Source organism: Buteo buteo, chromosome 7, assembly GCF_964188355.1.
Source record: "Buteo buteo chromosome 7, bButBut1.hap1.1, whole genome shotgun sequence".
NCBI classification, from domain to species: Eukaryota; Metazoa; Chordata; class Aves; order Accipitriformes; family Accipitridae; genus Buteo; species Buteo buteo.
In genome coordinates, this window is record NC_134177.1 from 6,323,826 (window position 1) to 6,337,138 (window position 13,313).

General features: G+C 47.3%; 1 protein-coding gene across 1 annotated transcript; it reads right to left on the reverse strand.

The window, feature by feature from the left end:
• Positions 1 to 808: 808 nt before the first annotated feature.
• Positions 809 to 8,977, reverse strand: EIF5A2 (eukaryotic translation initiation factor 5A2). Its single transcript, XM_075031385.1, has 5 exons — positions 8,909 to 8,977; positions 8,356 to 8,570; positions 6,768 to 6,872; positions 5,069 to 5,200; positions 809 to 3,783 (listed from the first exon to the last, which is right to left on the reverse strand). Exons 2-5 carry the CDS (start codon positions 8,518 to 8,520, stop codon positions 3,724 to 3,726), a joined length of 462 nt encoding a protein of 153 aa, XP_074887486.1. The 5' UTR covers positions 8,521 to 8,570; positions 8,909 to 8,977; the 3' UTR covers positions 809 to 3,723.
• Between the last annotated feature and the right edge of the window lie 4,336 nt (positions 8,978 to 13,313).

Genomic DNA, 13,313 nt, shown 5'->3' on the forward strand with positions numbered 1-13,313 from the left:
ACAGGGTTTGGTTTTTTGCTACGATCAGTACAACGAGTCGTCGCCAGCACTCCTCTTTCCTTCTCCCGCGTTTCGAAAGCCGCACCGAGCAACGGTTAACGATATACATACAGCACAGGACGACAGGGGTTTTCTGCCACACAGCAATACATAGCAACATTTCGCTTTAAGTTCACAAACCAAGTTACTCTCAGATGCCAAATACCGTAGGGCCAGACTGCAGACACTGGAGAGACTTCTGCTGCTCTCGGCATACCGTGCTGAACTGCCGAACGCTCCAGGATCTACGCCTTCGTTAACGTTCTCGGTGTATAAGCGAGATACTCAAAATATCCTTAACAAGGTCTTTTTTTTTTTTCCTGAAGTTTAGTTCTACTGTAACAAACTACATTCTAAATTACTCAACCGAAAAAAGTGGGATTTATTGAATTTTGAATTCTGTGAGACTGACCTGCAGTAACCATAAGAGTTCAAACTATCAACAAATTTGACTTCTTTACAGATTATGTAAAATTACCTGTATTGTGAAACTACAGACTGTGCACCGTTTCTGGGTACATTGTGGATTAGAAAAACCTGCGAGAGGCTTGAAAGCAGTTACGTTGAAACAATGAAACTCAGCTAACTTCTTAAAAAAAACAGCCCTGAGAACATGGCTCAACTAGCAAGAGCCTAGTTGAAAAACCACCATTATAAGCAAAAAATTAGAAGGTTCTATTGAAATCTTAAAGTATTACTTGCCAACATTTGAGGCAGGAAACACTGCAGTCTTTCCAATGCTGTAAAGTAGTAAGAGAAACTCAATGAATTGAAGCCATAAAAAAAATGCATTATTTGGAGTGGAAATACTTTTCTTCACCTCCTAGTTTTCACAGCCTTTACTCTAAGCAGTTGCATCAGCTATTAGAAGTTTATCGTTTTCGGTTTTGACACAATGTAAGTATTAAGACAGTACAACAGAACAAGTACATTGGTTAAGATTTGTTTTAAAGTAAAGCTATGAAAGGAGAATTTCCCTAAGCATTTGACTAGGGATCTTAAAAATACGCATCTATATGGACTACTGATCACAAACAAAGTTTGTTGCAAACGATTCTGACAGTAAACTGAAACATCTTACTTTGGAAAAAATGCCTCAAATACATGTTCTAATTTAGAAGCAACTTGTTTAACCTTACTGAAACTTGGAGATTATGCTTAAGACTCATGCTTATGTATTACCTATGGGAAACTTCATGCATGACGAGCCAATGCTCTGCACTTCCATAATGTTCGAAGTGCTTCACAAAAGACAACTAAGTATCTAAGAACAAACCTATAATGAAGTACTTAATCATTTAGATCTTGCAGAACTGAAGGTTGCAATAGAAGGACATCGATACGTCCCAAGGAGGGCTCTTCCAGCAAGCTGGAGGTCATAAAACCTCTATCTTTAGATTGCTGTAGTACCTGAAAACTCCAGTCAGACCAGGACCCCAGTTGTAGGAACAGGACAAAAACCAGCCCTCGTCCCAGACAGCTTACAGTCTAAGTAAACGCTTAGATTGTGGGCCAGTGGCATCAAATACCTGTCTTCCAACAAGGTTCTAGAGGACAGACAGGCACCTGAAAGTAGACTAAAGCACTACGAGGACAAGAACAAATCCAAGTCTTGTAGTTTTCAAGCATATTAGAAGTATTCGTAATGCGGTGTGATAGCATTAGAACTTGCACTAGTTTGACATAGCGACCTATGACTTCCCATTTGACATCACACGGCTCAGCTTGCTGTCAAGACCATCATCAGTGGCTTCACGGTCACCTCCAAAGCCAGGAGCATAGTGCAGACTAGCTTGAACTACTAAGCATACTATTCTGAATGCACATCAATCTCTTGCATCTACAGCTTTTTTTAAAAGCAGTTTTGCCATTTCAGTCAAGGTGCTATTTATAGAGTTGACCTGCAATGTGTATTGTGCTAGGCAAGAGCGTGTGGCAGTATCCTGCTTCTGCCAGGTGTCCCAGGTAACTGTGCTTTATTACCAGAGTATATTTATTGCTGTCTTTACCTTCGCTGTACTGCTCTCCCTGTCATGAGAAGTCTATGGAAAAATGCATGGTTTTTGCCATCTAGATTAGACCTCCAAGATTTGCTAAGCCCTGCCACAGTATGTACAAGGGCAGTTCAGGACAGTTGCCAGGAGCCCTTTGGGGATTAGAGAGTACATACTATTAAGCTACAAACATTTTAAGCAGTAAACAGCAGCGTGAAGTCTGACCCTCGCTGACAATAGTGTGAATTGTGCGTGCTGTCCAGGGCAGCATGCCACATGTTTACAAGTTGTCCTCCGTTAGCCTGCAGCCACTGAAGCTTAAGGCAAGTTCATGAAACAATTTATCAACTGTGAAGAGAGGTCCGAGCCACGCACTAAGGAAGTTTCCCACTCATGAAGAATCACCAAGTCTTAGAATTCAAGTTGAACGCCTTAAACAGGAGCAGCCTAGTTATCCTTCTGTAACTATTGCTGTGAAGCCTTGTGTTTGCCTGTTAAGCTAAATAGTTAGAGGCATGCATGCGTGTTTCAATGACTCAGAACTCCCTTGGATAGGAGCTAGCTTTCGTAACTATGTAGCTATTTATTTACTTTTATAGTTAAGCCATGGTTGTTCAGTACTGTCTGTCAAGTCTATATTTTGAAAACACAATAGTTTTATTTTTTTAAAAAGAATCACATGCATTTAGTTTAGGCTCAATGCTACAGTTTGTCCCACTTCTCGAAAAACATGTGGTCCCTGTGCTACAAAAATATGGTCTGAACCTGAAGATTAAAACCTAAAGCTGGAAGCACTGCAACAGATTCCCATGGATTTTGTCACCCTCTTATAGTTTAAGATAAATATAATAAAGGAAAGCAATTGAACTGCATTTTTCTATTTTATTTTTCAAGTCTGACAAAGGCCTCGAGTGAAAGTCTATAGCTTTAACATCCATTCTCACCTTTGTGTCCCCTTGACCTGTCTATGTCTTATCTACCCAATATTCCAACTGCCTGCCTAAACCACAGGTAGGCTTTGACACCATTTTATCGTTACAATAAGCCAACAAGTTGGCAAAGAAGAATACAGAGGTAATACAGTTAAGTTGCACATGGCCACTGGGGCTTGGTCAAGCCAGCTGGCATTTTTGATCACTTGAGTTTCTTGGTCTAAAAGTTGCGATTGGCACCTACAGTTCTGCAAGAGTCCCAATCCACAAAATACTTAAGCTTTAAAAAAAAAAAAAAAAAAAAAAAAAAAAAAAAAAGCTACTTTTATTGTCAGTTCTACCTAAACATGTCAAGAAAAATACTATTTGTGCTCTAGGTCACTTTATAATCCTAGATACCTACCAGCTTATCTAAAAGCCCCTGAATACTGTATTTTGTCTGTTCATACAGACAAACACTGTTTTGCTCAAGCAAATAAAAATATATCCACTAGTAACACCTGATTGGTTTCTCAGATCCATAGCTGAAACCCACAGGAATGTTAAAATAGTTACAATTAAGGAATTAAAATCTCAGTGATTTTGAAAACTGCCAGTTAGCCTGCAACACTAATCCAGAATCCAGCACTGCTTTTTAACAATTCAGAAAAGAAATGAGGTTGCTTGTGAAGGCCAGAGCTTTGGTGACAATAAGAACCAAATTTATAGATCTGTGGTTTGTCCAGACCTGAGCAGTTGCCCGAGCCTGGCGATCCTCTTTATTTGCAAGGCTTTATGGCTACAGCACATTCTTCATTCATTGCACTTATGACGGATATCTGGAAGAAAAGACAGACAGGTGAACTCCAACCCATGCCAGAGGAGGTGCTCCTAGAAGTTACAGACTTTCACATTTTAGTATCTATCCCATCTCTCTTGGGAAGAAAAAAAGAAAGTCAAAGCTGGTAAAATTCAGTGATGAGAATAATGTCCACAATATCTGCCCCTCTGTCCTTGTTTCAGCTGGGATAGAGTTAATTTTCTTTTTAGTAGCTGGTATAGTGCTATGTTTTGGGTTCAGTATGAAAATAATGTTGATAACACACTGATGTTTTCAGTTGTTCCTGAGTAGTGTTTAGACTAAGTCAAGGATTTTTCAGCTTCTCATGCCCAGCCAGCAAGAAGGCTGGAGGGGCACAAGGAGTTGGGAGGGGGCACAGCCAGGGCAGCTGACCCAAACTGGCCCAAGGGGTATTCCGTACCACGTGATGTCATGCTCTCCCAAACTGGGGGGGAGTTGGCTGGGGAGGATGGCTGCTCAGGAACTAACTGGGCATCGGTCGGCAGGTGGTGAGCAACTGCATTGTGCATCACTTGTTTTGCATATTCCAATCCTTTTATTATTAGTAGTAGTACTATTGTCATTTTACTACTTTTATTATTATCATTGTTAGTTTCTTCCTTTCTGCTCTATTAAACTGTTTTTATCTCAGCCCACGAGTTCTACCTTTTTCCTTCAGATTCTCTCTCCCATCCCAATGGATGGCGGGGAAGTGAGTGAGCGGCTGCGTGGTGCTTAGTTGCTGGCTGGGGTTGAACCACGACACCCTCCCACTGATTTCCTCTTTTGTTGCCTTCTCTATGCCACACTGCTTTGGCTGGCATCTTGAGGTTCGTACAACAGAGGAAGATGAACAAGCTCCTGCAGTAGAGCCAAACTAACAACTGGTGTGGCCCAGCATAAACTACAGTCTGCAGAGCTACTTGCAGACATGTTTGCTAACATAGCAAATTAGACTACTCAGACTATATCACAAAACTCTGCACTTGGTCCCGATGAAGAAAGCCTGGAGGCTCCAATCCACACCATGCGGACAGCACTGTCGGGATTTACCTAGACATCTGAGACACACCCGTATCGCCTCACTGTCAACTGAGCCAGGCTTCAGTGCCATACTGAATGCTCCAGTACAAGAGTCCTTCTGCATCTCAAAGGACCGATTCCCGTGCTTCTAACCCGCTCATCATGGAGAGCTACAAATGGTCAGTATTAGAATAAGACTCCTTCATTGTATAATCAAGTGGAATTAACCACAACTCTTCTTGTCTGCCCTCTATGCTTACCTGCACATCTTCATTGGCATTGAATTTTCCTTCTATTTCTTTGCCAAGATCCCCTTCTGGCAGCTTTAGATCCTCACGAACTTCACCACTTTCTGTCAGCAGGGAGAGATACCCATCCTGAATACCTATCAGCTGTGAAGAGAAGTTCGCTTTTAGGAAGTTTAACATCAGTAGTCACTAGTAGGCAGTAGCTGAAGGTAAGCAGAAGGCAGTGAACTCTACCTGTTACATTAATTTGTTAGTACTGTGTTTGTAACCGTTAAGAAACTAATTTAACTCAATTTTTAGCAAGAGTTTAGAGGGCGGAGAGTTAGGGCAACTGTAGCAAAAGCTATCAAGAACCACCAGAACCCTGCTGGTTATTTCCTAGTATGTGGGGCACCGCAAAACCCATCCTTGTGATTTAGAAGAAGTACTGCTTCCAGGTCACTGGTTCAGCTTTTTACCCCTATGAATTAGAAACAGTAACTGGAATGGTGTTCACTGAAGAGCATTGCTTTTACAAAGTGTACAAAGTTCACAACAGTTGAACTGTACGCTTCTGTACCTTCATTTGTACAATGAGATACCATCATTTACATTAAAGGCTAATGAATAAATTGGGGAACATCCACCACGCTCTGGACCACTTTTATAATGCTGTTTTCAACCTAACCGAAAGCCTGAGCTAAGGGGAACAGCTATGTTGACAGAGCAGGTTAGGGAACCTGGAACATGTAACAGTAAACCAAAAAGGCAGCCCTAACAAGTCTGATAAACATCAAGAATTTCAGTAGCAATGAGGACCCAAGAACACGAGAGAAAGATCACCAAGATAACATTAACAATCTCTTGGAAGGCCTGAGCCCTAAGTCAAGCTAGTCACACTTAATCCAAACAGCACCAGCTGTCCTGAAGAGTTGCTAACCCTCTGAACTTTGGCTTTGTCAAGCAATTGCAGCTTTCCAGCTGATGTGGATGTGTATCAATTCCTGACCAGAACTACTCCCGAGACAAGGGAAAGATAGCCGACACGTTATAAGTCAGAACCCGAATCTGCTTTTAAGAGCTCACTATCCCTATCACAGAAGGCATTACAGAAGTTAGAGGCCTGACAAGTTCCCTCCATACATACATTTCAGAGCAGAGCTCAGGAGCACCAAAATGACTTGAGATCAACTAAAGCCAGCTTCCACGCAAGGAACAGAAAGCACTGTAGCAAGTTAGAATTGGTATCAGATGCAGTTTAAGACTGTCTTGTTGATTCATCTACCCTATGTAAGAGTGAAATTATAAATGACAATACATACTTAGATTCAAATTTACTCTTAGTGAGATCTTGATTACCCTTTAACTAATAGTAACTTGCAGCAGGGATAACACCTCTCCAGATACTCCAGTATTGCAAAGAATGAAGAAGTGACCTTACAACATGAGCTAGAAAACGTTGTCTATTACCTGTCATTTCTAAAGATTGCAAATATAACATGAGGTTGTCAGTACAGTAAGGAGCTCTCCATCAATGAGCTCTGACAGTTTTAACAATTCAGTAAATGCTACAAGTTCAGCAATGTCATGTCTCGACAGGCAAGTTCCATCAATTCTGACAACAGCTCCTTATTAATTGAGAGGCAAGTTTGGGGATGAAGAAAGTTTACATGTGGTATTAGGAGTATAAAGCCTCCTAACGTGTGGGAGGATGCAGTGACTGTTAACTCACCTGGTAATCATTCCTCTTGATATTGGGAACATCCATGTTATGAGTTGATGGACAAATATCTTCATATTTTTTACCAGTGAAGATATCAATACCAACCAAGTGAACCTACAAGAGAAGAAAAATAGTATCAGTTACTGTAGGTCCTAGAGAAGCAAGATGCCATTGCCATCAGTATTGCTGGTTCCACACTGTTTTCTAAAAGATCACGTGTGATACCAGAATCTGCCTGAACCCTTTGCTTGTGGTATGAAAGCAGTCCATGCAGCAAGAGAAAGCCTCTCACACCCTTTCATAGCACACTACAGAAACACTACATGAGAACACAGATCAGCCACTGTTACCTTCCATAGCCTTCTGTAGTTTTACAGCAGCAAGCTAGAGCTCAAGAGTATGCAGAGGTTGAGAAAAAGTTTACTTCAAGTTCTAGCTGTTCTGAGAAACACAACAGTGTCGGTGACAACGCGAAGGTCGAGGGTAAAAGAAGACGTGGTCATGCACAGAGATTAAAGCAGCTCCCACCTCCCTTTATGCTAGCAGCAGCTGTCCACTGCAGTTAGCGCTTGGATTACCAGTTCATAGCCTGCTCTTCTCAGGTCCTTTCACTCTCACAACTGTTTCAGTGTTTAAGAAAACTGGATCTGCCTAATAAAACAAGCCATAAAAAAAGCAAGGGGAGGGAGAAAGGAAAAAAAAACAACTGGCAAGGGCTTGGTATACTCTAGCTTTGACAAATCCTAAATACTTTACCCACCTACCTGTATCACACAAGGTTGTGGGAACTTACAAATCTAATTAGCCCGTGTTTGTAACAGATCTGTCTCTAAACTCTAATATACCCAGCACAAAGCGTGGCTGAATGAACGAAGGGGGAATCTAGCCTTGGTCCAAGCTTTGGACAGCTGCATAAGCCAACTGCTTAGGCAGCAGGACTGCAGCCTAAGAATGTCCCTGCCGGAACGCAGGAGGGGGAAGGTATGCTGAAAAAAAGGAAAGAAGCAGCGAGGCAAGCCGGCAAAATAGGGCCAGAGCAGGCCCGGAGAGGTAACGACTGTCTGCTGAGCTCTTCTGGATTATGTAACAGAACATGGGCACTTCTAGTAAGCGCTTAAGTCAAGCGCTGCAATAGTGAAAGCCTGCTAGCACGGGGAGACACAAAAGTGCTTTGGTGGGTAGCGACAGCACAATCCAACCACGCCCTAGTGATTTCATCAGCCCCCCTTCCAGAACTTACTCTACCCCCACTACAGAAACAGGTTTTATCGCTATCAGCTTTAAAGCTTTTTAACAAGTTGGGAGGAAAAAAACCAAAAACCAACACCCTCCCCCCACTCCCGGTCCTCAATCCTTCCTGCGTTACGTTACTGGAAGCCCTTGAGCTAACTCTAGAGCGAAGAGAGACACACGAGACGCTGCTGCGAGAAAAGCAAAAGCAGGATACAGAGCGCTCTGCCAAATGAAACGCTACACCCTTCCCTCTGGGCTGGCCAAGCCAGCGATGCCGCTCGGAGGGCCGGGAGCCGCAGAGAGCACACACACTGCGGGCCGAGCAACAGATCGGGGCTTGCAGAGCCCGCCCGGGGCCGCTCACCTTGGCGTGGCCGTGCTTGCCCGTCTTGGAGGTGGACATCTCCACGATCTTGCAGGGGCGGCCCTTGAGCACCACGAAGCCGTTCTTCCGCAGCGCCGAGCACTGCATGGGGTACGTGAAGGAGGCGCCGGCATCGCCCGTGGTGAAGTCGAGCTCGTCGGCCATGGCGCTGGGCGGGGAGGGAAGGGACGGGGGGGGGGAAGGCGGGCTGGGGGCTGCAAACAAGCGAGAACGTTGGGGCTCGGAGATCCGGAGGCGGGAAGGGCCGGGGCCCGGGGGGGGACACGACACGGGGCGAGGAGGGGGGGAGACACACACGGACACGGACACCCAGCCACCTTCTGCCGGCGAGGGCAGCGCGATGGCGGCGCCCCGGGGCGGGGAGGGCCGGGCCTCGCGCCCCGCCACGTGCCGAGGTCCCGTCGCCCACCGGCGCCCGCTCCCGGTCTCGCCCCCCCCCCACTTCCCCGTCCCCTCAGCGCCGCGGCCTCAGCCGCCAAACAGCGCGCAGCCCCGGGGGCCGGTCCCGAGCGACGCCGCGGCCCTTTCTTACCTCACGAAGACGATCGGGGAAGCCGGGCGGGAACCGGGGACCGGGGACACGGCGGAGGGGGGGGGGGGTGGGGGGGTGGGGGGGGCACGGCGCCGCGCACACGCGCCCGACCACTGCGGCGGGAAGGGGGCGGTGGGGCACGGCGGGGAGCGCGCGCGCCAGGCCCCGCCCCCGCCCCGCCCCGCCTCCTCCCGCTTCCGCCGCCCTCATTGGTCCGTGGTCTCCCCCCTCCTCCCCCGCCTCGCTCCGAGGGGGCGGGGCCGGCCGCCTCTTCCTTCCTTCCTTCCCCTTCCCCTCCGCCCGCCGGCTGACCACGTGCTGGGGGGGGGTGCCGGGGAGGGGGGGGCGCTTCCCGCCTTCGCCCACCCGGCGCGTTCAACCCCGCCCCTCGCCGGCGCCTACGGAGAGCGGTTGGGCTCAGCCCGCCCCTCCCGCCAATCGCGCGGCGCCGGCGCCGTTGCTACCCGGGGGCAACCCCTTCCCCTACCCCAACCCAGCCCCGCCCCCCCGGGCTGGCGCATGCGCGGGGCTGCCCCTCGGCCGCCAGGCGGCGCCGCGCGCCTCCTCCCGAGCCACACCCCCCCCGCCTCCCCCCCTCGTCACCCTTCCGCCATTTTGGCGTTGGGGGGGTGACTGGGGGCCGCTTCTTCGGAAGGACGGTCCGGTGGTTTCCCGGCGAAAAAACTGGCTTTTAAACGAGTCGGGGGAGAAACGGGTGTTCCCTCGTGAGGTGTGCTTAACTGTCGACACACAGCTCGTTTGTCGGCTTAATGTTTCCCCTTTCAGAATAATGAGAAACGAGCAGTGCGCAGTAATCCGTCAAAAGGGCCTGAAATTGCCAAGAAGCCACGGTGAGAGCTTGTTTTCACTCATGGACATGAGAATCAGATGGCTCCATGCCCTGCCCCTCACCAGCAACGCTACGCCGTTAGCCTCCGGCATCCACCCCCCGTGCTGTCTGAGGAGAGGTGTGTGGTGACAAACATAGCCACAAAGCCAGCCAGCCGGATCCCAAGCAAAAGGAGGCCGAATGGTTATTTTTGCTAAAACTCTCCAAGTCAGAGGCCATAATACTTCTAGCTGTTTGACCAAATTCACCCGAAGACTCTTCTGTGGAGCTGCTGGTGGATGGGGCCCAGCCTGGGGGGTGCTGTGCAGATCACCTACGAACACCAGACAAACGGCAAAACGCAGAAACTCAGTGGCGTGTGGGGCAGCATTGTCAGAGCTGGTCTCTGCCATCAGCACTGTGGGCTGTCCTACATTTTCTGCCCCAAGATCCTGAGTTTGTCATCTGTGTTCTAATGGGGTTGCTACATGAGTCACATTTAACATCATGTTTTTAAATGGTTAAACATGGGATCTTTTGTTTAATTCGTGTTAATCTGTATGATCTGTTTGCCTGTGGTTCCACGCTTGGTTACGTAGATCCCACTCGAAACCGTACAGCATGTACCCAAAGAGATAGGTTTGGCTTTCATTTACACAGGGACCCTTTATAATGCTCCAGCAGGTCAAGATGGTGGCTCTCTTCTGTTACCAGGGTGTTCAGTGGATGCTGACCTCACTCAGCCTGCTCTAGAGATGATACACTTTACCCTGGGGAGCTGCCTGTTTTTCTTCTGTGTCAGTTGATAAGCAGAGTCTGGGGCATTCTGTGAAGTGTTTCTACAAGGGCAGTGTGTGTTTGTTTATCTGCAAGTGTATGACTAGTTGCATGTGCTCTATGGCTTTTTTTCTTCTCATAAAATACTTTGTGAGAGAGCTGCCAACTGTTCTGAATCCAAACTGGAGCAGGCTGGGGCTAAGCACTACTGATAATTTTTTTTCCTCAGGTATCAGACTATAAATTTGGTTGATTTTCTGCAATTAACAGATTCGTTTTGGATGACTGGAGAGATGTTCTGGATTAAATCAAGTCTTTTTACTGAAGTGCAGCTGTAGATGATACTTGGTTTTGAGACACAAAACAAATATTCCAAGGCAGACTTTATTTGAGATGCAATAAAAAAATTGGAAATCAGCTCCATCAGTCATTGCTTGCAGGCATCATTCCTTTGTCTGGATCAACGTTTATTTTCTAAAGTTTGTTTCTTGATACTACTAATGTGATTATCCCACTTTTCTATACAACAATAGCAATCCTATTTCAAAGCATATTTGTAAATACCACGGCCTTTCACATTTATATGTATTTCCTTTCCAGTGTTGCACAGCTGGATCGCACACACATCTTTTCTCTCGAGTAGACTCAGTATGTTATCAAGCTTTGGTTCTCCTAGCTAAGTCTTTATATGAATTGCATTGCAGAGGTGATCAGGGATTAGAAAACTTTTGGAAGGTTTCAAGTGAGTTGTATCTGTTCTCAGTTACGTTCTGGAGAAATGTCTGATGCCCTAAAGCACCGCGTTAAAGCCTAGCCTCGAGAGTATGCATTTCAGCCAGCCCTGGGGTAAACATCCCACCTTGTTTCCAGCAAACCCACCAGAACGCAGGAGGTGGTGTTTACACCAACACGAGCCGTGGGTGCAGCCTAGCTTACGCTGCCTCGTCGCTCCAGCTACTTGCCTGTTGATCACTAGCTACTGTGAGAAGTCTCTCTGGGGAACATCAAGGAGGGCAGCCATGCCCTGGGACTTCCAGGGGTGTTGGCCTGGGTGCCCGGAGGACAGAAGAGGGTGCCGGAGGAAAGCCCTGCAGGCTAGCTGAGAGAGGGCCAGTCGCAGAGCAACGGTGAGCAGTTTACCCAGCCTTGTTCCCCTCAACGCTGGGTGAGCACCGCAGGAAAAGTAGAGGGATGCTCATTCAGCAAGAGTTGGTTCAGGTCACAAGAAATAATGGGTCATGAGCAAAGCAGTGTAAACAACCCTATTCCACCTTGAGCAAGTGTCTCTGTTTCAGCTGCTGAGCTGTCTTACCTGGGATCCCACCAGCGTGTCCTGACTGTTGGGGGTGAGGGTTCACACTGGCTTCTGGCGCAGCCTCCAGCAGGAAGACACGAGGGAGGCTGGGGACTGATGATTCCCACCTCCATAGGACGGTGCCACGCTCAGCAGACCCTCTGAGCTCCTACCTACAATCTCTCTGTGTAGCATGAACAGGATTAAAAAGCGTCTGCAGTGACCTTGCCACAGACATCCCATTCTGTCCAGGCACCGCTTTAGTCCTACCGTTCACCTTCTGCTTCCTGCGAAGAATGAATGCAGTGCCAGTGACTCACCTTGCATTTGCATCGGCCTCGAGAACGGGATTCGGGGATGCTGGATGGTTCCTACAATTATTAGGGGCTGCATGCCCTGGGATGCTTAAAAACTATGGCAGTACTGCCTCTGCCTGCTCCGGGGTCACGCTTACCTTTCTGCAGTCCACACAACCACCCAGCCGGACAAACGTGGTCAGATGCGGTGTGCACACACAGCTGCACTGTCCGAATTACCCAGGGAATTACCCTGGGCACACGCTGGAGCTCAGGGGCAAGCGGTGACAGCGCAGGGACACTGAGCTAGCAGGAACCACCTGTAAGTCCCACTAGGAAGAGGGAAAGCACAGAGTAACTAACTCCAGCTGTTCCCTCCTCCTGGGGCTGCAACAGTGCTAGTACAGTGATATCCCACCCACGACCTGGGGGGCCCTGATGCTCTTCGTAGTCAACGAGAGCTGCTCTCTCTCCTGAACAGAGCACAGGGAGGCAAAACCACAAGGCACTACCCAAGCCTCGGGTCTGCTATTATATCTACAGCCTGTAAAAATTAAGGACTGCTGATCTACAGCCAAGATTTATTGCCACCCTGCTGGGGAAGGGATTCCTTCCCTTTCAGCACAGCTATTCAGGCTGTGCCTCTGGGTAAAGCTTGCCAGTGTTGCTTCAGGATTTAGCGAAACACTTGAGCACAGGCTCAGTTACCTAAAATTAAATCTTGTGCTTACATGTGCTGCTAGATCCAGACCTGATGTCCTGCATTGTAATTCCTCAGCTCCCATAGATTTCAGTGAAAGATAAGGGCATTGGACACCTTGGAAAATGCATTGTACCTCAAAGACTTGGTCCCCTGCATATGTGGTACTTGGGTTACCTTCATCCTCATCAGCTGTTTGACTCAGGAGGTGGAGGGTAGTGCTTCTCAGCGATGAAAAACAAGTTGAAGTGAGGCAGAAAAATCTGTGATAAATTAGTGTGGCAAGTGTTAATGGGGCCAAATGTCCTGAGTTTATTGGATTAGGGAAGTCAAACTAATTTTAAAATTATGCCTAGAGAGTGGGAAACTAGGTATCGTTAGCCATTTATCTGACACAACAGAAAAGTCTTAATGGCTGTCATCTCAGCACATTAGGAAAACACTGTCAAAGCTCTTGCTGACAAGATGCTTTCTCAGGGATTATTAATTATATTGCATTATTAGCCAAC

Coding starts and splice junctions, on each gene's coding strand:
- EIF5A2 (XM_075031385.1), bottom strand. CDS start 8,520: ATGGCCGACGAGCTCGACTTCACCACGGGCGATGCCGGCGCCTCCTTC. Junction 5,201..6,767: donor TCAAGAGGAATGATTACCAG/GTGAGTTAACAG, acceptor TTCTCTTCACAG/CTGATAGGTATTCAGGATGG. Junction 3,784..5,068: donor ATGCCAATGAAGATGTGCAG/GTAAGCATAGAG, acceptor CTTTTCTTCCAG/ATATCCGTCATAAGTGCAAT.